This window comes from Neofelis nebulosa, chromosome 9, assembly GCF_028018385.1.
Source record: "Neofelis nebulosa isolate mNeoNeb1 chromosome 9, mNeoNeb1.pri, whole genome shotgun sequence".
NCBI classification, from domain to species: Eukaryota; Metazoa; Chordata; class Mammalia; order Carnivora; family Felidae; genus Neofelis; species Neofelis nebulosa.
This window is the reverse complement of record NC_080790.1, coordinates 115,484,106-115,507,867: the sequence shown is the minus strand read 5'-3', so window position 1 is coordinate 115,507,867 and position 23,762 is coordinate 115,484,106. Positions and strand designations below refer to the sequence as shown.

Sequence of the window (23,762 nt, the reverse complement as noted above, 5' to 3'; positions counted from 1 at the left end):
GGAGGGCCCGTGGCGAAAGTGCGGCTGCGGAAGCTCGGCGAGGCGGACGGCGGCGAGGGAGGAAGCTGGGAGGCGGCGGGCGCTGCGAGGCCGGGCCGACGCCATGGGCCGCCTGCACTGCACGCAGGACCCGGTGCCCGAGGCCGTGGGCGGCGACATGCAGCAGCTGAACCAGCTGGGCGCGCAGGTGGGCAGGGCGGCCGGGGCGCGGGCCCGCGACGGTCCCGAGGGCCGAGGGAGGGGAGGGGTGTGGGCCGAGGGCCGCCTGGGGGCGGGGAGAGTCCGGGGCGCGGTGTGGCCTTAGGGACATTCAGCGGCGGGCTGAGAGGGAAATTGGGGTCTGAGGGCAGTTCGGGGGGCCGAGGGCTCTAAGGAGGCCTTAGGGCCAGCTGAGGGGTCCCGGGGGCGTGGGGACTCAGACGTGGGACTTCCGGGAGGCGTGAGAACGGGGAGGGATCTCGGAAGAGGAATTGAGGGGAGCCTCGATGAGGCTGAAAGCATTGTGGGGAACCGAGGGAACAGACTGGGGTGTCGGGAGGCCTAGGGAGTCTGGGGAGTTGTGGAATTTGAGACGTTCAGTAGGGAGGCCAACTGCGGAGACTGAGGGTCTTTGCATCCTCTGGGAGCCCGGGGGTGGGGGTGGGGGAGCCTGGAGTAGGGGCAGGTAATCCGGGGTCGCATGTGGGTTTGGGTAATGGCCAGGCCAGGGTGGGACTGTCCTACCTCCCAATTAAGAGGAATACCTGGCAGTCCTCAAAGAAAGAAGCCATATAGTCTACCCAGTGGAGGACCCCTCCCCCGCCCCCCACCTTGATAGTGGAAGTGGGGAGGCTGATTTTTGCCTGTTCGGGCAGCAAATGCCAGCCAGCCGACTTCCTGTCCTTGTGCTGGCCGGATGCCCTTTTCAAAGCACCAAGGCAGCGAAAATAAATAGGTTAAAATGACACTTCTCACCACCATTGTAAAGGTGCATCTGTTTCCCCCTACCAAGTCTTAACTTCCCAGGAGATGGGGTTCCCTGTCCTTCATCTCAGCATCCCCTACAACCTACTGTTTTCTCCTAAAGTAATTGCAATGCCAGACATATTCTGAAGCCCCTTTGTCCAACAGAAATAAATTGCGAGCCACAGGTCTAATTTTACATTTTCTAGCAGTCACATGTAAAAATTAAAAAGAAGGTGCCTGGCTGTGACTCTTGATCTCAGGATTGTGTGTTCAAGTCCCACATTGGGAGTAGAGATTACTTGACAATAAAATCTTTAATAAATAAGTAAAGAAATAAACAGAAAGCTGATTTAATGTTTTCTTTAATCCAGTCTATTAAAATACTATCATTTCAACATCTAATCCACATAAAAAATATCAATGGGGGATATTTTACTTTTTAGTACTAATTTTTCTGATTCTGGTGTGCGTTTCACATTTACAGCATATCTCAAAGTAGACTAGCCTTTTTCTTTTTAATAGGGTTTTGAGTTTTTTTCTTTATTTTAGAGAGAGAGCCCAAGCTGGGGAGAGGGGGAGAGAGAGAAAGAATGAATCTCAAGCAGGCTCCATGCTCAGCGTGAGCCCAACAAAAGACTGAATCCTGCCACCCTGGGATCATGACCTGAGCTGACATCAAGATGCTCAACCAACTGAGCCACCCAGATGTCCCTAGACTAGCCTTTTTCAAGTGTTTAATAGCTACATGTGGCTGGTGGCCACTGTTTATCATACAGCACTTCTAAGTGCTTTTATGTGTATTAAGTCATTGAGTCTTTACAGACACCCTAGGCAGTAGGTTTTATTATCATCCCCATTTTACAGATTAAGGAAACTGGATCACAGAGTGGTTGAACAAAAATAGCTGTCATTTATGGAGCATGTACCATGTGGCAGGCACTGTTTTCATTGCTTTATGTGTAGCAACTCTAAAAGGTAGGTGCTGTTATAATTCCCATTTTACAGATAAGAAAAACGGTTCAGGGAAAGAAATTGACCTGTTTTTTTTGTTTTTTTTTTAATGTTTATTTATTTACTTTTGAGAGAGAAGCAGGGGAGGGATAGAGAAAGGGAGACACAGAATCTGAAGCAGGCTCCAGGCTCCAAGCTGTCAGCACAGAACCCGACGCAGGGCTTGAACGCCTGAAATGTGAGATCATGACCCAAGCTGAAGTCTGACACTTAACTGACTGAGCCACCCAGACACCCCAGAAATTGACCTGTTTAATTAAGGTCAGGCACTGGGGGTGGTAGAGCCCGGAATTCAGGACCTGATGCTCGATTTTAGATTCCGGGGAATTAAATATACAGAACAGAGCTTTCCAGATGACCTCCCTACCCAGGTTGCTTAGCTTTTACTTGTATGTGTGGCAGGATTTTCTGGAAGACTTCCATGTGGAGAATAAAAAAGATTCTGCTGCTAAAAAACTTTTTTGAAGCTACAGGATGCTATGACGCCTAAGGTTACCTCCTCCAATTTGGTATTCATGGAAAAATATAAACCACGTCCTTTAAAACCAGAGCTTGCTTTTTACTCATTCTAACCTTAAACTACACTCTGGACCTTTCACCCTTTTCTCTTAAGTTTATTTATTAATTTTAGTAATGTCTACACCCAGTGTGGGGCTCAGACTCACAACCCCGAGAGATCAAGAAGTGCGTGCTCTTCTGGCTGAGCCAGCCAGGTGCCCCTTCACCTTGGTTTTTAACACAGAAAGCTTCTTCCTGATGAGCAACTTAGCAGAGTCCTTTCCCTGCCTTTTGTTGGGTGATCAGATTTCCCCAAGTACCCACTCTATTAGCCAAATTTATTTTGAAGTCTGAGGCCTAGATATCAAGGAGAAAAAGAATCATTGTATTAATGTGGGCATCACCATTTGTTGTTCACTCTGTGGGTATTTATCTGAATGCCCTACTGTGCCCAAATAGCCACTAAACACAGTGAGGTGTGCAAAGGGTTGATGGACACAGCCTCTTATGCTGGGGAAATTTTGATTTGCTAGGGCAGGTCAGAAAATGGAGACAAAGTACAGTGCTGAGTTCACCTAGATACATCCTGTAATGCCTTGGGCCAGTCCTAGGTAATGTGGAGCCTTAAGAATATGATTTTAAAAATCATAATTTTGGGGGCACCTGGGTGGCTCCGTCGGTGAAGCGTCCAACTTTCACTCAGGTCGTGATCTCACGGTCTTTGAGTTCGAGCTCCTCAAGCTGTGCTGACAGCTCAGAGCCTGGAACCTGCTTGGGATTCTGTGTCTCCCTCTCTCTCTGTCCCTCCCCTGCTCACTCTCTCTCTCTCTCTCTCTCTCTCTCTCTCAAAAATAAATAAACATTAAAAAACATTTTAAAAATAAAATAATTTTTAGAATGGTTATTTGAGAGGAAAATCAGAAAAATATAAAGAAGAATGAGGCGCCTAGGTGGCTCAGTTGGTTGAGTGTCCGACTCTTGATATCAGCTCAGGTCGTAATCTTGCAGTCTTGGGATCGAGTGGAGTGTCAAATGGACTCTTGCGTGGGGAGCCTGCTTGGGATTCTCTCTCTCCCTCCCTTCCCCCATCCCCCCTACTCCCACCTCCCCACTGTCCCCCTCACGTGGGCATGTGTGCACTCTCTCAAATTAAATAAATGAACATTAGGAAAAAAAGAAATGGTCTGTAATCCTCTCTAGCTACAAATGAAAGCAACACATGCAGTTAGAAAATTTAAACAGTATTCAAGGTATAAAGTTAAAATACCTGTTTCTCTTCTCTGCAGAAATTGACGTTTTAATAGTTTCTTGTGTATCTTTGGAGAAAAAAAAGTCTGCCTCTGCCTGTATATATATGGGTAGCCTTTACAACATTTTCTTTTTTACACAAGAGATTAGACTAGCCTCTTTCTCTTTTGCATGATATTCTTTGAAATGCATCTACCGTAATTTGTTTAACTAGCCCTCTGTTAATAGACACTTCAGTTGCTGTCAGTCTTTTGTTTTTCTGAACAGTGCTGCCGATGAACTGCTTTGTGTAAATGTGGCTGGGTTTACCTTTGGGAACATATCTGAAGGGTGTTCTTCCTGCAATCAATTACTAGGTCAAGAGATATGAGCATTTAAACATTAGATATGACTATCAGGGCGCCCGGGTGGCTCAGTTGGTTAAGCGTCCCACTTCAGCTCAGGTAATGATCTCATGGTTCGAGCCCCACATGGGGCTCACTGCCATCAGTGTGGAGCCCACTTCAGATCCTCTGTCTCCCTCTCTCTCTGCCTTTCTCCCCACTCGCACTGTCTCTCAAAAATAAACGTTTTTTAAAAATAAATTAAAAAATAAAAATTAGATATGACTATCAAATTGCTGTCTGGGAAGGTTGCCCCAGTTTGTCCTCTCATCAGCAGTGGGAGCACATCTGTTTCCTGGCACTTACTTGCATCAGCACTGGTGTCATCAGACCTTTATTTTTGAAGATTTGATAAGTAAAGCAGTGGCATTTCCTTATTTTGCTCATTTGCATTTCTCATCTGGAATGATCTGGAGCATCTTTCCATGTATTCGCTAGTGAGAACAGTTAAGATTTTGATTTCTCGGATGGTGATGGGCAGGTGAGCATTCCAGAGGGAGACAGCTATGCAGATACAAAAAGGCAAAGAATGAGGAAAGTGTTTAGGGAGATTTATTCAACAAATACTTAACTATGCACTTTCATTAACTAAGGCTCTGTGACCATACAAACGTATACAAGGAACCTTCTCTGCTAAGACAAGTCTTTTCTTATCAAGATTTAACATTCTAAGTGCCCTCAGGCAAGGTTCCAAGAGGGAGCCTTAGAAGTTAAGAATCTGGGTAGGTCACTTTCTCCTTGGGAGGGTCATTGTGTCTTGGCAGAGCATTGAAGGATAAAGGAGGGTTTGGAAAAGTGGAGATAGGGATGGGGGTCAGCATGTCCTGCAAACCAGATTAAGTTGAGGCTCCCCTTGAGAGGAGACATGGGGGAATGAGGCCTCACAGGGAGGTTGAGCCTGAATGCTAGGCTGAGGCCTGGAAATAGAAAAGCTGCTGGAGGGCTTCACAGCTGCTCTCTTTCTTAAAAGGCTCAGGGTGGCAAAGGGTCAGCCAAAGATCTGATGGTCCACAGATTCAGAGCTGAAAAAAAAAAAAAATTAAATAAAGGAAAACTCACAGTTTGAGGACACTGTCTGAAGCTTGTCCCTGACTTTTTTTGTTTTTACTATATAGAATCAGCAGTTAGGCAAAGCTATTATCATAAATACCACAGAAAGACAACCCCTGGGTCAGCATTGGTTAAAATGTTTCCAGGGAATATCTATGAAGTTTTGAGAAGGTAGATACTTATGTGCCATTGGCTGGTGGAAATGTAAATCCATGCAACTTCTTTGCAAGGCAACTTGGCACCATTTTACACAGAATTTAAAATGCACATATTATTTGACCTAAGAAATTTTTAACAAGTATTTTGTAGACACGTGTGTCAAAAAAATATGTGGGAGGATATTCATTGCAGCATTGCAGTAACATCAACGAAGCACATGTGCACACACACGCACACACACACACACACACACACACACTAATGTTCATCCCTAGGGAGCTAAATTATACTGTCTATGCAGTTGAATACCATGCACTTGTTAAAAGAACTGGGTAGAGGGGCACCTGACTGGCTCAGTCGGTGGAGCGTGTGTCTCTTGATCTCCAGGTTGTGAGTTCAAGCCCCCTGTTGGGTGTAGAGATTACTTAAAAATAAACTCTTGGGGGGAAAAACTGGGTAGAATTATATCTACTGACAAGATCAATCTCTAAGATATAATTGAATGTAAAAAGGCAAGATGCAGTGTGTGGGTTCACTTACATCCCATTTGTATTTATTTAAATTTTTTTTAAGTTTATTTATTTATTTCGAGAGACAGAGAGGGAGTGCAAGTGGGAGAGGGACAGAGAGAGAGGAGAGAGAGAATCCCAAGCAGGGTCCACACTCAGCACAGAGCTCAATGCAGGGCTTGAACTCATGAACAGTGACATCATGACCTGAGACAAAGTCGAGAGTCAGACACTTAACTGAGCCATCCAGGCTCCACTAAAATAAAATCTTTAAAAAAAAAAAAAAAGAATAAGAGTGTGTTCTAAGACAGTGTATAAGGAAGTATACATTTTACTGTTTTGTTATATACATAATAATGTTTATTGTGGGGGAAGAAATCCAGAAAATATGGATAGAGAAAACAGAAGAAAATAAAAATCACCCAAATTCTCACTCCACAGAAATAACTGCTTTAAAAAACAAGGTAGAGGGACACCTGGGTGGCTCAGTCAGTTGAGCACCCGACTTCGACTCAGGTCATGATCTCATGGTTTGTGAGTTCAAGCCCCGCGTAAGGTTCACTGTTGTCCGTGAAGAGCCCACTTCAGATCTGTCCCCCTCTCTCTGCCCCTCCCCCACTTGCGTTCTCTCAAAAAAAAAAAAAAACAGATAGAGAAAAAGTTTATGAAGTATGTTAACATTTGTGTGGGGCAGAATAAGAAATTATATATTTGGATTGGCTTATGTTTGAATAATAAGTATGTGGAAATATAAACAAAACAACTGCTATTAATCTTCCAATGATTTTCCTTTCAGGCTGTGTGTGTGTGTGTGTGTGTGTGTGTGTTTGGACCCTTGAGATGTGCATGTGCATGTGTGTGCATACACTCACAGTCTCTCAATACATATCTCCCAGGTGTTCCACTAAGATATACAAGTTTTCCAGACAATATGGTGATACTGATATATTGACACTGGGTAGTGGGTATTGTGAATATTTGAACTATAAGATGATCAGACAGGTGTCAGCACCTGTGTCTTCTCTCCAAAGGGTCTATACGTGGATGAGATGTGGGAACACTGACCCAGGAGTAGAATTTTGCTGATGTTCTGTGTTATTCTCTTCACAGCAGTTCTCAGCCTTGACAGAAGTGCTTTTCCACTTCCTAACTGAGCCAAAAGAGGTAAAGTACCTTGTGATAAGGAGAGTGCTGAGTGTGGGTCTACAGCCCTGAGATGCTTAGAAAGTGAAGGCCTGGCTTGTTCCCTCTCTGCAGGTGGAAAGGTTTCTGGCTCAGCTCTCTGAGTTTGCCACCACCAATCAGATCAGCCTTGGCCCTCTCAGAAGCATTGTGAAAAGCCTCCTTCTGGTTCCAAATGGTGAGTAGCCTCTCTTAGCAGCTGAGGCCAGAGACGTTCTTTGAACAGTGTTTCAGACCACGGAGTTGGCAAGCATGCTTTGGGCGCTGAGCCAGTGCATTCAATGGAGAACCAGACGTGGGTGGGACTCAGTCTAGGAGGGAAGCCAGGTACACAGATCACCGCAGTAGAGTGAACTAGAGGTACAGCTAAAAGTGCAGTCTGTATCCCAGCTTCCATCCCCAAACTGCTCTCTGGTCCCCTGCACAGTGTGTAGAAATCGAGAGTAGGCAGTTAGCTTCCTTTTGCGAAATTAGAGCAATCTGGCAAAATATTTTGAATTTACTGATTTTTAAAATGGGGCTTATCTCTATATATTTTTAAAGATTTTATTTTTGGGGGGCGCCTGGGTGGCTCAGTTGGTTAAGTGTCCAACTTAAGCTCCGGTCATGATCTCAGGGTTTGTGAGTTCAAGTCCCACGTCAGGCTCTGTGCTGACAGCTAGACCCTGGAGCCTGCTTCCGATTCTGTGTCTTCCTCACTCTCTCCCTTCCCCGCTCATGCTCTGTCTCTTTCTCTCTCTCTCTCTCTCTCAAAAAATAAATAAACATTAAACATCCAACGTGGGACTTGAACTCACAACCCGGAGATCAAAAGTCACATGTTCTACTGATTGAGCCAGTCAGACAGGCACCCCACGGGCTTGTATTTTTTTTTTTTTAATGTGGTAAAATATGCATAATGTAAAATTTACCATTTTAACCATTTGGGGCTTATATTTTGTATGTGGTTTTTCGTTTCAGATTTCTGGAAATTAATTTTCGTTGTTGGTTTTTTTTTTTTTTTCCAAAAATATTAGTCCACAATGGATTCAAAATAGAAAAGGTCTTCCATGACAGATGGTTTCAGAGGTAGAGTTTGCCTAGAGCAATCAGGAAAAGTTTCTAGCCAGGAGGGAGGCGATCACAAAGGTTTAGCTGTAGAGATATCCATTACAGCACTGTTTTGATGGTCTAGAACAATTAGAAACCAATAGCCCAATAGTTGGAGATTAGTATAATGTGCTGTTTCTACAGGGGAACATCATGGGGGTCAAAAATTCATGTTCTGGGGCGCCTGGGTGGCGCAGTCGGTTAAGCGTCCGACTTCAGCCAGGTCACGATCTCGCAGTCCGTGAGTTCGAGCCCCGCGTCGGGCTCTGGGCTGATGGCTCAGAGCCTGGAGCCTGTTTCTGATTCTGTGTCTCCCTCTCTCTCTGCCCCTCCCCCGTTCATGCTCTGTCTCTCTCTGTCCCAAAAATAAATAAAAAACGTTGAAAAAAAAATTTTTTTGAAAAAAAAAAAAAAAATTCATGTTCTGAGTTAGGTAGACGTGGGCCTGTCACTCGATAAGTAGTGTGACTTTGTCCAAGTACCCTATGTCTCCCAACCCCAAGCAGCAGCCCCTCTCTCACGTTTTCCCCCCAGTCTGAGCTTTTTCTTGGTGTGTGGAGGGGGCTTGTTTTGAAGACTGAGATAATATAAAACATATGCTTAACATAGTACCTCAGTAAAAGGTTGCTCTAATTTTTGAAATTCTGTAATAATTTAAAAAGCTATCAAGGAAATGTAATGATATGGAAAATCTTTCGCAGTATAATAGTTTAATAAAAATAACAGTTTATAAAACTGTTTAATAAAAATAATAGCTTATAAAACTACCACAGTCCTACTTTTGTAACAAAAACAAAAAAGAATGCTAACTGTGACTATATTATCTGGGTGGAGGGTCAGCAGGTTGTCTTGTTTATTGTTGGCTATGTTTTGCCTAAAAAGTTGCTAGAATTTGACAACTTAATTAAAAGTTCATTTTATGTAAAGAGAGGGGCGACATTTGAGCCCAGTCTCAAAGAATGAGTCGATGCTGACCCGGCTGAAAGTGGGTGAAACAGCATCCCCGGTTTGCACGTTTTACAAATTAGTAACGGGCTGATGTTCCCCAGGCTCTCAGCCGGGGTGCTGCTGCGCTGAAAGTTGGGCGCCCTCCCATGTCTCTGTGCAGGTCCTTTCCTTTGCCTGTCATAGGTTCCTGATGTTCTGGGGGCTCGAATCAGAACCTCCCAATGTTTCCAACTGTGACATTTTCTCATCCTCTGTGTGTGTGGTTCTCGCATTTTTTGCTCTCGTGGCGGGTTAAAGGCACGTGAACCAAAGGCTGTAGGAGAATGTGCGGTCTTTTGTAACGCGGGCATACTTTTTTCACTGCATACCTACAACAGTGCGGAGCTGTTGGAGAGTCAGAAGGGAGAGATCCCCTTTGACCCTCATGCTGCTCTTGTCTGCAGACACCATCGCAATTTAATTTTGCTGTGTATCCTTTTATATTTTCACACGCGTGTGCATTCATGTTCTGTTTGCCGTAAATGGTGGTAAACCATAAAAGTGCTCGTGCAGCTTGTATTTTGTCATACCTGTTACGTCATGGGGACCTGTCCATGTGAACCTCATTCTTCTCAGGGCTGTATGTGCCGTGGACTGGATGTATCTTTTAGCCATCTGTCTCCTGCGGCCAGACATTTTAGTTCTAGCCCTTCACTCTTAGAAACAGTGCCGTGGTGAACATCCTTAGGACATTGTGCCCGCCCGAGTGTGAGCGTTAGGATAGCTGCCCGGCATGCAGATCTTCTTTCTCATTCTCTAGCCTACATCTGTGGGAGTGGGTTTGTCTGCAGGTGGGGACCTGTCCACCCAACAGCTGTTGTGGACACTGATTTTTCAGGCGACCTCTGTCTTCTGGCGTCCCTGCCTCCCTCCTTTGCTGTCTTCCTTAGCTCTGCTCCCCATACCCCTCAGCCCTGTCAGACTGCCTTCACCCCTCCCCAGCCCGGGAACTCCCACCAGAAAGCCTTCCTAAACCACTTCAGTCTGCAGTGACCTCCCTTCCTCTCAGCTCCCGAGAGATGGTATTTATCTACAGTTACCATTTTGGGCCACAATCACTTACAGTTTTCTATTGTTCATGCTGTTTTACATGTGTCTGTTTTGTGGCTTCGACAGAGAGCTTGTTCTTTGAAGTCAGAGGAAGATCTCGTACTTCTTTCCTGAGCCAAGGTTACAAGTAAAGTGATGACATGAAGCGATGCTCAGTATATGCTGCGTGAGTTGAACTGAACTTGGGGGATCCTGTCGCCTCCCAGGGGATGTCGGGCGTACGTTTTTCAGGCAAGATTGGTTGTCATTGTTTACAGCAGATCATTTTCTATAGGTGCAGAGAACCCCAAGGAACTCAGCATACCAATCAAGAGATGGGCTTTGCAGTCTCACGTGGATTTGAGGGTCGATCACATCACCTATGTAGCTATTCAGCCTTGGGCAAATCAACCTCAGTTTCACATCTGAAAAATGGAGCGATAAGAGCAGTTTATGGTGGTGGCATTAGGAACGAATGAGTTAATATACGCAAAGCACTTAATTCGGTGCTTGCTAAGCTTCGCTTTATGTATTGTAGTTGGTTTCGGTCCTATGACTCCTCAGACTATGAAGACTGAGCAGCTGAGAGAGTGTGACTTATAAGTCACTTGTCCTTTTCCTCAGCCCGGAATAAGTTCTTAGTCCTTCGTGCCTTCTTGTGGCAGTGGCGTCTCCAACGGGGCTCTTCCATCCCAGGTTCCAGCCTGGCCTGGAGTACGGTCTGCAGCACAGCGGGGGTCACGCTGCACCTCTGAACTGTTTGCTTCACATGATGACATCTGTAGCCCTCAGAGTGGCGTTCAAGGCCTTTCCCAATCTCATCTGAAATACAAGGGCCTCGAGGTCCTCACCTCCTTCCTCATCCCGGGCCTGCCTTGCAGTAAGACCTCCTTGTTAGAGCTGGAGGAGCCTCAACCCTCCAGATCAGTTGTCCCCAACTTGGTGTTTTCATCCAGAAAAGGCTTATGTGGTCAGCTAGAAGCAGGAAATACTGTCCCCTCCCACTCCCCCAGCCTTGGAACCTTGAAGAGACACACACATTAACATATCTTGGGCTCTGAAAAGTCCTGCAATAAAGAAACCTGCTTATCCGGTATCTGAGAAACAGTTAACCATGAAACCCTCCTTCTCCTTCTCCTTCCCCTCCTCCTCCTCCTCCTCCTCCTCCTCCTCCTCCTCCTCCTCCTCCTCCTTGTAGGGGGAGGGTCAAGTAAAACCTTTTTGTAAAGGCTGATCTGGTGTAATCTTTGTCTTGTAGATAGAGACAGAGCCCTAGAGAGAAGTGACTTGCTTAGGATCTTACAGTAGAAAAGCTGGGGCTACTACCTCCCTTGGTTGGTGTAAAGCCCAGTGGTTTGTGTGTGTGTGTTTTAATGTTTTTCTTTTACTAACTAGTGTGTAATTCTTAAAAAAACACCTGACTTCAGGGACACCTGGGTGGCTCAGTCGGTTAGGTGTCTGACTTCAGCGCAGGTCATGACTTTGCAGTTTGTGAGTTGGAGCCCATGGAGCGTCGGGCTCTGTGCTGACAGCTCAGAGCCTGGAGCCTGCTTTGGATTCTGTGTCTCCCTCTCTCTGCCCCTTGCCCGCTCACGCTCTGTCTCTCTCTCTCTCTAAAAAAAATAAATGAACATTAAAAAAATTAAAAAAAAAAAACACCTGACTTCAATAGTTATCAGCCCATAGCCAGACTGTTTCACGTACAACCCGTCCACTTCTCACTGCTCTCCAAACTGGATTCTTTTAAAGCAAGTCTCAGGTCATATCATTTCATTTCTGAATACCCAATTACCATCTCTAAAAAAATAATTTTTTTTTTTAACGTTTATTTATTTTTGAGACAGAGAGAGACAGAGCATGAACCGGGGAGGGTCACAGAGAGAGGGAGACACAGAATCTGAAACAGGCTCCAGGCTCTGAGCTGTCCGCACAGAGCCCGACGCGGGGCTCGAACTCACGGACCGTGAGATCGTGACCTGAGCCGAAGTCGGACGCTTAACCGACCAAGCCACCCAGGTGCCCCAAAAAATAAATTTTTTTTCCCCTTATCAAACCACAGTGCCATTATCTAAAGTTAAAATATGCAGTCAGTGTTCTAGTGTCCCTATTGTCTCACACATTTTATTTGTCTATAGTTGGTTGCTTTCGTCAGGATCCAGGGAAGGCCCCACATTGCATTTGGTTGCTGGATGTCCCCTCATATGCTTACTTGTCACCATGGCTACTTAACAGCTTTGAGATCTTGAGCCAAGTTACTGAACCTCTCTGAAAATCTGTTTTCTTCAGAAAACAGAGCTCCTAATAGTAGCTCGTATATCATTATATGAATAAAGATAATAACTGTAAAATCCTTCAGTAAGCGGTGGCTGCACTGTTGCTAATATTATGATTGTTGTTATCATTACGAGTTGTCTCCCAGACAGAGGGAGCTCCCAGATTACAGATTACTTGGCTGTAGGGCTACTACTGAAGCCTGGTTTTATTTTTTTATTAAAAAAATTTTTTTTTAACTTTTTTTGTTTTTTACTTTTATTTTAAAATTTTTGAGAGACAGAGCATGAATGGGGAAGGAGCAGAGAGAGAGGGAGACACAGAACTTGAAGCAGGCTCCAGGCTCTGAGCTGTCAACACAGAGCCTGATGCGGGGCTCGAACTCACAGACCACGAGATCATGACCTGGGCTGAAGTCAGACATTTAACCGACTGAGCCACCCAGGTGCCCCTATTAAGAAAAAATTTTTTAATGTTTACTTATTTTTGAGAGAGACACACAGTGTGAATGGGGGAGGGACAGAGAGAGAGGGAGATACAGAATCTGAAGCAGCCTCCAGGCTCTGAGCTGTCAGCACAGAGCCCAATGCAGGGCTCGAACCCACGAACTGTGAGATGGTGACCTGAGCCAAAGTCAGATGTGCAACTGACTGGGCCACCCAGGCACCCCAAAGCCTGGTCTTATTTTAATACGTAGCAAGGTATGTGGCCCTTGTGGACACTCAGTAACTGGTTTTTTTTAGGAAAAGTTGATAACTCCCCTTCATTTGTCCCAAAGGAGTTCTTTCTGGCTGGGCAAAAATAGAGTAAACAACAATGAACAATAGTCACAAATGGTATTAAACAGCTGTAGAACTAAGTTCCCCAGGACTCCCAACCTCACTTCCCTCTATTACTTCTTTCTATGGCACTTTTTAGTCATATTCTATATGGCTTCCTTACTTGTTACATTATTGTTATGGTCTTTCTCTTCCTGATAGAATGTAAGCCTCACGACGACAGACATTGATGTTTACCAGCATCTAGCATCGTGCTGGCACTAGTAGGTGCTCAGTAAATGCATGCACAGTGACTATGACTTCTGTCCTTCCGTGAACTTCAGGGAAGTGGATTCAGCTGGTCAGCCTTCAGGGTCAGTGACAGCTCACTGAATGTGGCTTACCGTCATCTCCCATCTGCTTCCTTCTCCTGGAGTTTTAACCAAGGCTTAGTTCTTTTCCTTGAGTTTCCTTTATTACACAGAATAAGCCTATGTAGATTTTTGGCTAGTAGAACAATTCGCTAATTTCCCAACTGTTTCCTGGCAAAACTGAAACTGTCCCCCTGGGCATACACTTCTGTGTTGTCCCCCATACTGTTTGATGGCAATAAGGGTTTACCAAGGCAACTGTTGAGTGACAATTGGTGCTCAAGGATTTTATAAACCATCTCAGATGGTTATATGTGTGTTTTTTTTAATGTTTATTTTTGGAAGCGAGAAAGAGTATGAATGGGGGAAGGGAAGAGAGAGAGGGAGACACAGAATCCGAAGCAGCCTCCAAGCTCTGGACACAGAGCCCGACGTGGGGCTTGAACTCATGAACTGTGAGATCATGACCTTGAGGCGAAGTCGGACGCTTAACCGACTGAGCACCCAGGCGCCCCTGGTTAGATGTGTTTAAAGATGGACATTCTCAGATTTCCCCAAGTGGCATGTTCTGGGGACTCCAGCTCTGGATTTTTACAGTTTTCTTTCTGTCTGACATAGAGTCAAGGCTTCAGGCCTGTCTTGTGCTTAGGACAAAGGTATCACCAAAGGAGAAAGCTGAAAAAGAAGTTAAGAGCTATAGTCAACAATTCTGTATTATAAACTTCAAAATTGCTCAGAGGCTAGATCTTAGAGTTTCTAACCACAGAAGGGAAGTGATAATTATGTGATAGAGGTATTAGCTAATGCTACAGTGGCAGTCATATTGCCATATATGAATGTATCAAATCAACAGATTGTAAACCTTTAACTTACACAACGTTATAGGTCAATTATATCTTAATAAAAAGAAAGGAAGATTAATTAAGGGCTTGAGGCCTAGCATGATGCAAATATATATAGGTGTGTGTGTATGCACACATGTGTATATTTTTTAAGATTTCTTTTTTTTATTTAAATTTTTTTGAATGTTTGTTTATTTTGAGAGAGAGAGAGAGAGAGAGAGCACATGCAGGGAAGGAGCAGAGAGAGAGGGAGAGAATCCCAAGCAGGCTCTGAGCTGTCAGTGCAGAGCCCGATGCGGGGCCCCATCTCATGAACTGGAAAATCATGACCCGAGCGGAAACCATGAGTCAGATGCTTAACCCACTGAGCAGCCACCCAGGCGCCCTGCAAATATTTTTTTTTTTTTAATTTTTTTTTTTTCAACGTTTTTTTATTTATTTTGGGGACAGAGAGAGACAGAGCATGAACGGGGGAGGGGCAGAGAGAGAGGGAGACACAGAATCGGAAACAGGCTCCAGGCTCTGAGCCATCAGCCCAGAGCCCGACGCGGGGCTCGAACTCACGGACCGTGAGATCGTGACCTGGCTGAAGTCGGACGCTTAACCGACTGCGCCACCCAGGCGCCCCTGCAAATATATTTTTAAAGTACGACGTGGGCCACAACAGTGGGCACAACGGACCAAGTCTTTAGTCTCATCAAACAGACATTCTAGTGGAAAAATTGACAATAAATATGTAACATGAAACTGGGTGGTTATAAATGCAATGCAGAAAAGCGTAGCAGTAGGAGGGTGCCAGTGAAGAGCGGCTCCGCCTGAAATGGAGGGGGGATGTTCAGGGAGAGGCCGGAATGACTGTGTGCAGATTTGAGGAGGAGTGTCCCCAGCAGAGGGAACTGCAAAGGCAAATGCCAGGAGGTAGGAACCTGCCTGGCATGTTGTAGAAAAAGCTGAGTGAGCAAGGGAGAGAAGAGCTTAGGGGTTCTAGAGGTGGCCAGCTGCTGCCACACGTGTATTTCAGTGTACTTTGGGGAGTGTATCTGTTGGGTGACTTCTTGGCAGTGCAGTTGTTGACTATGTGCCTTTGCCAGATTTTCTCCCCCAAAGCTTAATCTTTCTGATCTTTAGTTTTCCTGGTAAATTAAAGGCTTTGATAGCAATCCCCCACTTCAGACTACTTTGGGATCATCAAGCAAAATATTGGATTTGAGCTAGGTATACACTAAGGGGCTGTACATGTGGTAGTTATGAATTAATTGAATTGGCTAGGAAGTGGCCTTTTTCTAGGGCCTTTATGGCCAGGGTTTCCTGGTGTCTTGCCTTTTTTATTTCCCTATGGCTTCCTTGCTCAGTCTGATTTTGACGATAAAAGATTTCCGCCCTTTGTTTACATGATTTATTTTGCTGCGGACAGGCTTTAGGATTGTTTTTCTGGAGTAAGATGGGGGTGGGGAGTTGGGTTTAGGGTATTACTTCAGGGCCCTCCCTGGATGGTGGTGGATATCTTCTTATTCTTTAATTAGTCATCTTCTGGAAGACTAAGAAGTGGAAAATTTTAAAGTGGTTTCCAAATTGTGACTCTAGGCTGTAGTCTGAGGTTAAACACTGAGAAGCCCAGGTTGCTGGCGACACTTTGTTTTCAGGAATTGGAGCTCGCAAGCAGAACAAAGCAGCCCCCACAGGGGAGTGATCGCAGGGCTTGTGAGGAGCTTTGCCCGGCCCCTCTGGAAGTAACTTGTGAATCATAGAGGCCAACTGTTTAGTCTATCTTGGTTTACGTCCTGAAAGCAGGTTCTCTATGGCAGCGCTGGCCAGTGCAACTATCTAGGTAGACGGAGATGGTCTCTGATCTGTGCTGTCCAGTACCGTGGCCACTGGACCCATGTGGCTGTCGAGGACTCAGAACAGCTAGTGCAACTGAGGAACAGAATTTTAAATTTTGTTTAGTTTTAATTAATGAAAACCTAAGAGGGTGCTGGGAGAAAGAAAGAAAGAAACTTTAAATAGCCACACATCTTTATGGTTACGTATTGCCCAGCGCAGTTCTAGGCTGTTGCCCTTACGCCCAGCCTGATGTCGAGCTCCCCGATGTTGCTCTAGGAATCTGAGGCCTTACTCTTGCCTCTGATCAGGGACCCCCAGCCCCAAGTCCATAAAGTCCTTTCTGTTGTCTCTAGTTTCCTTCGTACTTTCTGGAGGGGTGAACACCCGTGTTGTACAATAAATAGAACCTGCTGTCACGTTCTCCAGTCGTTTCCTTTCTGCATCTTCTCCGCAGCCGGGTTGAGATCTTCCTGGAACCGGCCACGTCTTTGTGTATCCCTTTTGTCCGTTGATGCCTACTGCCAATTGATTACTGATTTGTCCTTTTTAACTGCTTTCTCCCCTGTTTCCCAGGTGCCTTGAAGAAGAGTCTCACAGCTGATCAGGTCCGGGCTGATTACATAACTCTGGGTAGGTCATCACCGAGGGAGGTTGCTCAGGGTGACAGGCCCAGTGGCTCTTTATGATGTTAAAATCTCCTTCTCTTCTCTTATAGGTCTTAGTGAGGAGAAAGCCACTTACTTTTCTGAAAAGGTATCATAATTCCTCTTAATCAAGGTTAATTAAGATTGTTTGCTTTTATTTCATGAATAGAAACAAATGAGAAATGCCGACTAAGGAGAAACCACTCATCATTATGTGTCATTTCCCCAGCTTACTGGTTTTCATTTGATTTCATGCAAATAACATACATACAGCATTTAAACGGCACTATTTGGTGCATCTCTAATTTTTTGCCTCTGATTTGTCTGACTTTAATTGTCATACAGTTTTTGTTCCAATTTGGAACAAATCTTGGAATGAAAGAAAACATTTAGGGGCACCTGGGTGGCTCAGTTGGTTGAGTTTCCGACTTTAGCTCAGGTCATGATCTCGTGGTTCGTGAGTTCGAGCCCTGTGTCGGCTCTCTTCTGTCAGCATGGAGCCTGCTTTGGATCCTCTGTCCCCCTCTGCCTCTCAAAAGTAAATAAAACATTAAAAGAAGAAAAACATTTATATCGTCTTCTGCCCCTCTTTGCTTCCCACATCCCCCAGATCTGTGCCTATAGGCCAGGCCCTTAGTTCTGCATTCTTCGCCTTGTCTGTATAAATAAATACATTGCCATGTTGGGGGCAGAATGAAGAAGGGGGATTTTCCCCATTGTTATGACTTTGGCTTTTTGCTTTTGTTTCAGTGGAAGCAGAATGCCCCCACCCTTGCTCGATGGGCCATAGGACAGACTCTGATGATTAACCAGCTTATAGATATGGAGTGGAAATTTGGAGGTAACTAGTTAGAGCCAGTCCTGGGTCATTTGGGGGATGTAGGGCGGGGGTGCAGAGGCTTTCAGATAGCTTCCAGGGGGAGGACAGGTCCTCAGTCCTCAGACGATTGGGGCCAGCGGCGGCTGCTCTGTATTGCCATTGGGCAGCTGTTTCTATCCATGGCTCTCAGTAAGTTGACTTCCTGAAGAGCACATTTTGCTGTCCTCATACTCGTCCCCACACGGCTTCTGCTGGACAGCCTGCAAGATTGGGGTGTTCAGAGTCCGTTGTCAACCCATCACTTATTACTTTTCTCTCTTGTGTCACAGTGACATCCGGGAGCAGTGAACTGGAAAAAGTGGGAAGTATTTTTTTACAAGTAAGTTTCCTGATCTGTGAAAATGGGTAGATTTTTGACTTGGTTAATAATTATAAAATCGACATTGGATTTTTTTTAATACCCAATTTGGATGTGGAGGTCCTGTGTATCTCCGAGCAGTATTGTCAGCCAAAAATGTGGCCACTGACACGCCTACTCTCGGATTAATAGGATCCTGACATTGTTCTTAAAAGCTCGATTGTTCTGTAATCATGCAAATTGTTAGAAGTTTCAGTGATAGACGCCCAGACCGCTCCCGTCTGACTCTCAAGTCCAAAGCTGGATGCTTTGATATTTAAGTGGAAGGATTTCAAGAATTTCTTTGCCCAGTTGTCATCATTTTAATTTCAGCTTTTTATTTCTTCTTTTTTTAATCAGTTAAAGTTGGTGGTTAAGAAAGGAAATCAAACTGAAAACTTGTACATAGGTGAGTCCAAATTCCCATTTGAGCCTTTTCACTTTTCCCGCGTTCTCTTCAGTCTGTGGGCTCCTGAAGCACCACAAATCATTTCTTCTAGCACAAAGTCATAACCGAGCTGTGGAGTAGCCATTCCGCTGCCTCTCCTCTCGTAAATAATAAGCCGTCGGCAGGTTGGAGACCCCACAGTTGAAGGGCCTCTTTGAAAAAGGGAAAGCGCAGGGAGAAGGGACGGCAAGACTGAAGAGCAAGCAGCCCTTGCGTCAGAAGTCGCGTTGAGCGTCCTGACTAATGCCCTTTCATCTCTTTGTGCTGTGGAGTTAGGCCGCTTTTAAATTCTGTATGGAGCTGAGAGAACCCTTCTCTGTTCAAGGCTCTCAGTTCTTTATTATGGTCAATTACCCATCAAGAGCTGCTTAGATGTACTAAGTCAAAAAAGAAACAGAAAAAACTCTTTGGGTGGAAATTCGTTTTCTCAGATGATTCTGTGGAGTTGGAAACATGTACCTGAAGCTGAATTTTCTCTCCCCAGAATTAACCTTGCCCCAGTTCTACAGCTTCCTGCACGAGATGGAGCGGGTCAGAGCCAGCATGGAGTGTTTCAGCTGATGTCTGGCCCCCTTCCCTGCCCCCTCCCCTTCCATGGGTGGCTGCTCTGAGAGGCGCCTCACCCACAGGCCTGTGGGGTGCTGATAACAGCCCTGCTTGCTTCTCGGGAGCCCAGGTGCAAAGGTTTCTGGAAAACAACAGGATTAAGTACTTAAAGAGCCCTACACGATTACTCTGTGAATCCTTTGTGAAGGGAACCTCCAGCACCTATATCTCCCAGGACACTTTTTAGGTATTCAGACAGGCTATTGCTTCTCAGATTCAGGGGAGGAAATAAGTTGTCACTTCCCCATCAAAGTTTCAGAGTAAACAGATGGTGCCATCACTCAAGATGCCCGCTGATCACCCTCCCCTCCAAAAAGCAAGGGCTTATTTATGGCTGAGGAAGAGGCGGACTCGATGGCTGACACACGTGGGGAGCCCCAGCAATCTGTGCGCACCCTGCCTCGGTGGTGGTGGCGGTGGTGGTGGTGCATGGCTAATCAGTTTTGAACGGGGCACCTGTGTATAAATACTTGCTTCGTCTGCTCAGAAAAGAACCGAGGCCAACCTCTGTCCTCGTTTCGGGTTGTGCCCTGTTGTGTTGTAATGAGGCTATTTTAGCTTGTTTTGGTTCAGGCTGACCTTCTCTGTTGGTTAGATGTTGAATAAAAAAGGTTCTGAAGAAAAGGTGTGAATCCAGTTGTCTCTGTGCATGGATGAAAGAGTCATCTGCCTCGCAGAACACTGTTGCTCTAATCTGCAACGTTTATTTTCCCAGTTTTGGGGAAGGCCCTGCGTCTTCTGTGAAACTGTTGTCCAAAGTTGGAATCTGTAAGAGCAGTTCAGGGGAGATTCAGGTTAAAAACATTACAAAGATCGTAGCGTATGAATGCTTTGTGTTCCCCTGACTCTGGGCTCCCACCTCGTATGTGATTTCTCCCCTCCTGCCTCATCCCTTCTTGGGAATTTTTTTAAATTGAGCATAGATGATCCATGGCCGTGATCGTGTAGTGGTTAGTACTCTGCGTTGTGAGTAGATCATACGTGCCCGTGGTTCAGAAGGTACATTGTGAAGTAATTTGTGCCTCACGCCCATTCCCTAGTTCCCTGTTGCCTTTCCCCAGAGGTAACCACTGTTACAGTTTATTCTGTGCCCTTCTGGACTCTTTTCTTGCGTTTGCAAATACACAGGCATAGGGTCTGATTTTCTTCCCACACAAGTGGGAAGTACACACGGCATCCTGCGTCTTGCTTTTTTTTCTACTTACCCTGGAAATCGTTCCACATCAGAACAGAGAGAGCAGTCCTCTGTAACAAATGCACCGTGTTTCTTCACATGGATGATTTATTTAACCGGTTTCCTGCTGGTAGGTGTTTAGGTTGGTTCCATTCTTTTTCTCATATTAATGATGCTGCATCTGAATATTTTTATAGGTATGTCATTTTGCATGTGTGGAAGTGTATTTATAAGGTAAACAAATGGGTGTGGAATTGCTGGGTCAAAGAATATGTGCATGTATCAAAGAGTATGAAAAGGAATAAAACAAAAAGTTCTTCTGCCTTATCCCATTTACTCAGTTTCCCTACTACTCTCCTCCAACAGATAATCCCTGCTGTTAGTTTCTTTTTTGTTTTTAATTTTTTTAATGTTTTATTTTATTTTTGAGAGAGAAAGACAGAGAGAACACGAACGAGTTGGGGAGGGGCAGAGAGAGAGGGAGGCACAGAATCTGAAGCAGGCTCTGAGCTGTCAGCACAGAGCCATGAGATCGTGATCTAAGCCAATGTCAGACATCAGTTTAACCAGCTGAGCCACCCAGGCGCCCCATGCTGTTAGTTTCTTAAGTGTCCTTCCAGAGGGTTTTTCCCCAACATATAACCAATGAGAATTTAAATGTTTACTCTTTTTGTTTTATATACAGATGATTATACACTATATGTACTATCCTTAATATATCTTGGAGAACTTTCCATGTCAGTATATAAAGTGCATTCTTTCCTGTGGCTGTAGCATATTCACAGAACCGTAGACAGACAGATTGATTGACTTTCAAGGATTGGCTCACATGATTGGGGAGATTTGGTAAAGTCTGCAGGATAGGGGTATCTGGGTGGCTCAGTTGGAAGAGCATGAGACCCTTGACCTTGGGGTCGTGAGTTCGAGCCCCACATTAGGTGTAGAGATTACTAGAAAAATAAATAAACTTTAAAAATATATAAAGTAAAAAATAAAATCTGCGGGATAGGCTGGAAGAATTTCTTCTTGCTGGGGGAGGTAGGGATATCCGTCTTTTTTTATTTCTTTTTTTAATGTTTATTTATTTATTTATTTTTTTTTTTTTTCAACGTTTTTTATTTATTTTTTTTGGGACAGAGAGAGACAGAGCATGAACGGGGGAGGGGCAGAGAGAGAGGGAGACACAGAATCGGAAACAGGCTCCAGGCTCCGAGCCATCAGCCCAGAGCCTGACGCGGGGCTCGAACTCACGGACCGCGAGATCGTGACCTGGCTGAAGTCGGACGCTTAACCGACTGCGCCACCCAGGCGCCCCTGTTTATTTATTTTTGAGAGAGAGCATGAGCAGATGAGGGGCAGAGAGAGAGGGAGACAGAATTTGAAGCAGGGTCCAGGCTCTGAGCTGTAGGCACAGAGCCCGATGCAGAGCTCAAACCCACAAACCACAAGATCATGACCTGAGCCAAAGTCACGCTGTACCTACTGAGCAACCCAGGCACCCCTGGGGAATCAGTCTTTGTTCTATTAAAGCCTTCAACTGATTGGATGAGGCCCACCCACACTATGGAGGAGAATCTGCTTTACTCTCATATAAAAGTCCACCAATTTAAATGTTAATCTCATTAAAAAAAAAAAAAAAACAGTTTCACAGAAACATTCAGAATAATGTTTGACCAAATATTTGGCCGTAGCAGGCCAACCAAGTTAATACATAAAATTAACCATTACGGTGCCAAACTGACATATAGAGATGGTTCCAATGTATGCAAGATTACCAAATTAATCTTACAAATACCAAAGAAGGCCAAATTGGTGCCTTTGGACAATGTCCAAATGTGTCTGTGAGATTTCTGGGGGCCTCATATGCCTGAAACCATGAAAATCTAACGTAAAAAGAATTCACAGAATGTCAGAACAGGAAGACACCCTAAATATACATACAATCTAGTTAAATCCACTCATATTTACAAATGGGGAAGTGGAGTCCTAGAGACTGAAACTGGTCACTGGCTAAAGGTGAGCCCTGTGAGCCATGGGTGACCTGCTTAGTTCAGAAATGCAATCCTGAGAGACGTGAAGGGGATTCAGCCTGGCAAGTGCTAGTCTCAGTCAGGATACTCCGTAACGGTTGCACCCAGCTGGCCACTGGACAGATTCTGACCAAGGAGCTCCTTGGCCCTGCCCAATTCAAGCCTTCCGGCCCCACCTGGATCGCAACAGTGGCTTCCTGATGGCCCCACCCCAGGCTTCAACCTCACAGCTTCTGCTATCTGGCCTGTTTCCTGTGTGAGCATTCTTGTGGGCAAGTCTCATGTCAGTAGACAGATCCAAATGCTCATGACTCTGCATGGTATCCAGGGGAAAGTCCAAACTCCTTAGCACACCAACCCCCCACAGTCTGGTCCTGCCTATATCTTCCACCCCTCCATCCCCCTTGCCTCCTGGCACGTGTCCTGTAGAGGAGTGTCTGGTCTACCAGCCTACTGACAGCTGACAAGCCATGAAGCCATCTGCCTCTTTTCCCCTTGGGCCCACAGTGCTTGCCAATGCTTCGAGATGTAGCATCCAGGGCACTTCAGAGGGCCTCCTCTGACGTCTCCGGGCCATAATAAGGAGAACTCTGGTCTCCGCCAACACTTCCACTACAGGGGACACCTGGGTGGCTCGGTTGGGCATCTGGCTCTTGATTTCAGCTTGGGCTCTGCGATTCTCTCTCTCCCTGTCTCTGAAACCCCCCACCCCCATAAATAAGTTGACATTAAAAAAATACTTCCCCGGGGTGCCTGGGTGGCTCAGTTGGTTGGGCGTCCGACTTCGGCTCGGGTCATGATCTCACAGTCCGTGAGTTCGAGCCCCACGTCGGGCTCTGTGCTGACAGCTCAGAGCCTGGAGCCTGTTTCAGATTCTGTGTCTCCCTCAGGCCAGCTCCTAACCTCTCAGAACTTTAGTTTCCACATTTGTGAAACAGGTATAGTTCTCGCCTCACAGGGTTATCGGGTGGCTCATAATGCCTGCTCAACTAACGGTGAGCTCTTCATTATCAACTTATTGTAATTATTTGTTTCCAGGATTCTCTTCCCCACTAGCCTGTGAGCTCCTTGATAAGACTTGTTTTCGGCTCAGGAACCCTAACACTTGGCATCCCAACCCCCACCTGGTCACAGGTCCTGTTGTCAGTCGAAATGAAATGAGGCTGTGTGCAGATCCTCTGTGGTAGGACTGTTAAACAGGCCTGGCTTGATCATTGGTTAGTTTTAACATAGATCATAGATAAGTCTTAGTACAAGGCAACCTGCCAGGCTGGGTGCCCCCCTTCCAAGGGCCTTCTTCCAGGAGCCGTTGAACACCTTGCTCCATGATCCCACCAACGTTCTTGGAGCGCCTCCTGTGGGCCAGGGCTCCCCTGGTCCCTGTGGACAATAAGCTGTCTACACCGGTAACTGGCAGTTTGTCTTTTCAGTGCCTCTAGTTCTATGCAAGAGGAGGTTATATCCTCACTCCCAATTGTTCTAGTGCA

General features: G+C 45.4%; 1 protein-coding gene across 3 annotated transcripts; it reads left to right on the top strand.

Moving 5' to 3' along the window:
• On the top strand, positions 1 to 19,695 carry COMMD7 (COMM domain containing 7). 3 transcript variants are annotated; one of them, XM_058685275.1, is made up of 9 exons: positions 1 to 187; positions 6,914 to 6,967; positions 7,061 to 7,163; positions 16,730 to 16,786; positions 16,872 to 16,909; positions 17,551 to 17,641; positions 17,950 to 17,999; positions 18,351 to 18,426; positions 18,950 to 19,695. In XM_058685275.1, exons 1-9 carry the CDS (start codon positions 104 to 106, stop codon positions 19,024 to 19,026), a joined length of 630 nt encoding a protein of 209 aa, XP_058541258.1. In that variant the 5' UTR covers positions 1 to 103; the 3' UTR covers positions 19,027 to 19,695. The 3 variants fall into 3 exon arrangements, with proteins under 3 accessions (XP_058541258.1, XP_058541260.1, XP_058541259.1); XM_058685277.1 differs by having other exon boundaries at positions 2 to 187; positions 6,917 to 6,967; positions 18,378 to 18,426; XM_058685276.1 differs by having other exon boundaries at positions 6 to 187; positions 18,378 to 18,426.
• The last annotated feature ends 4,067 nt before the right edge of the window (positions 19,696 to 23,762 follow it).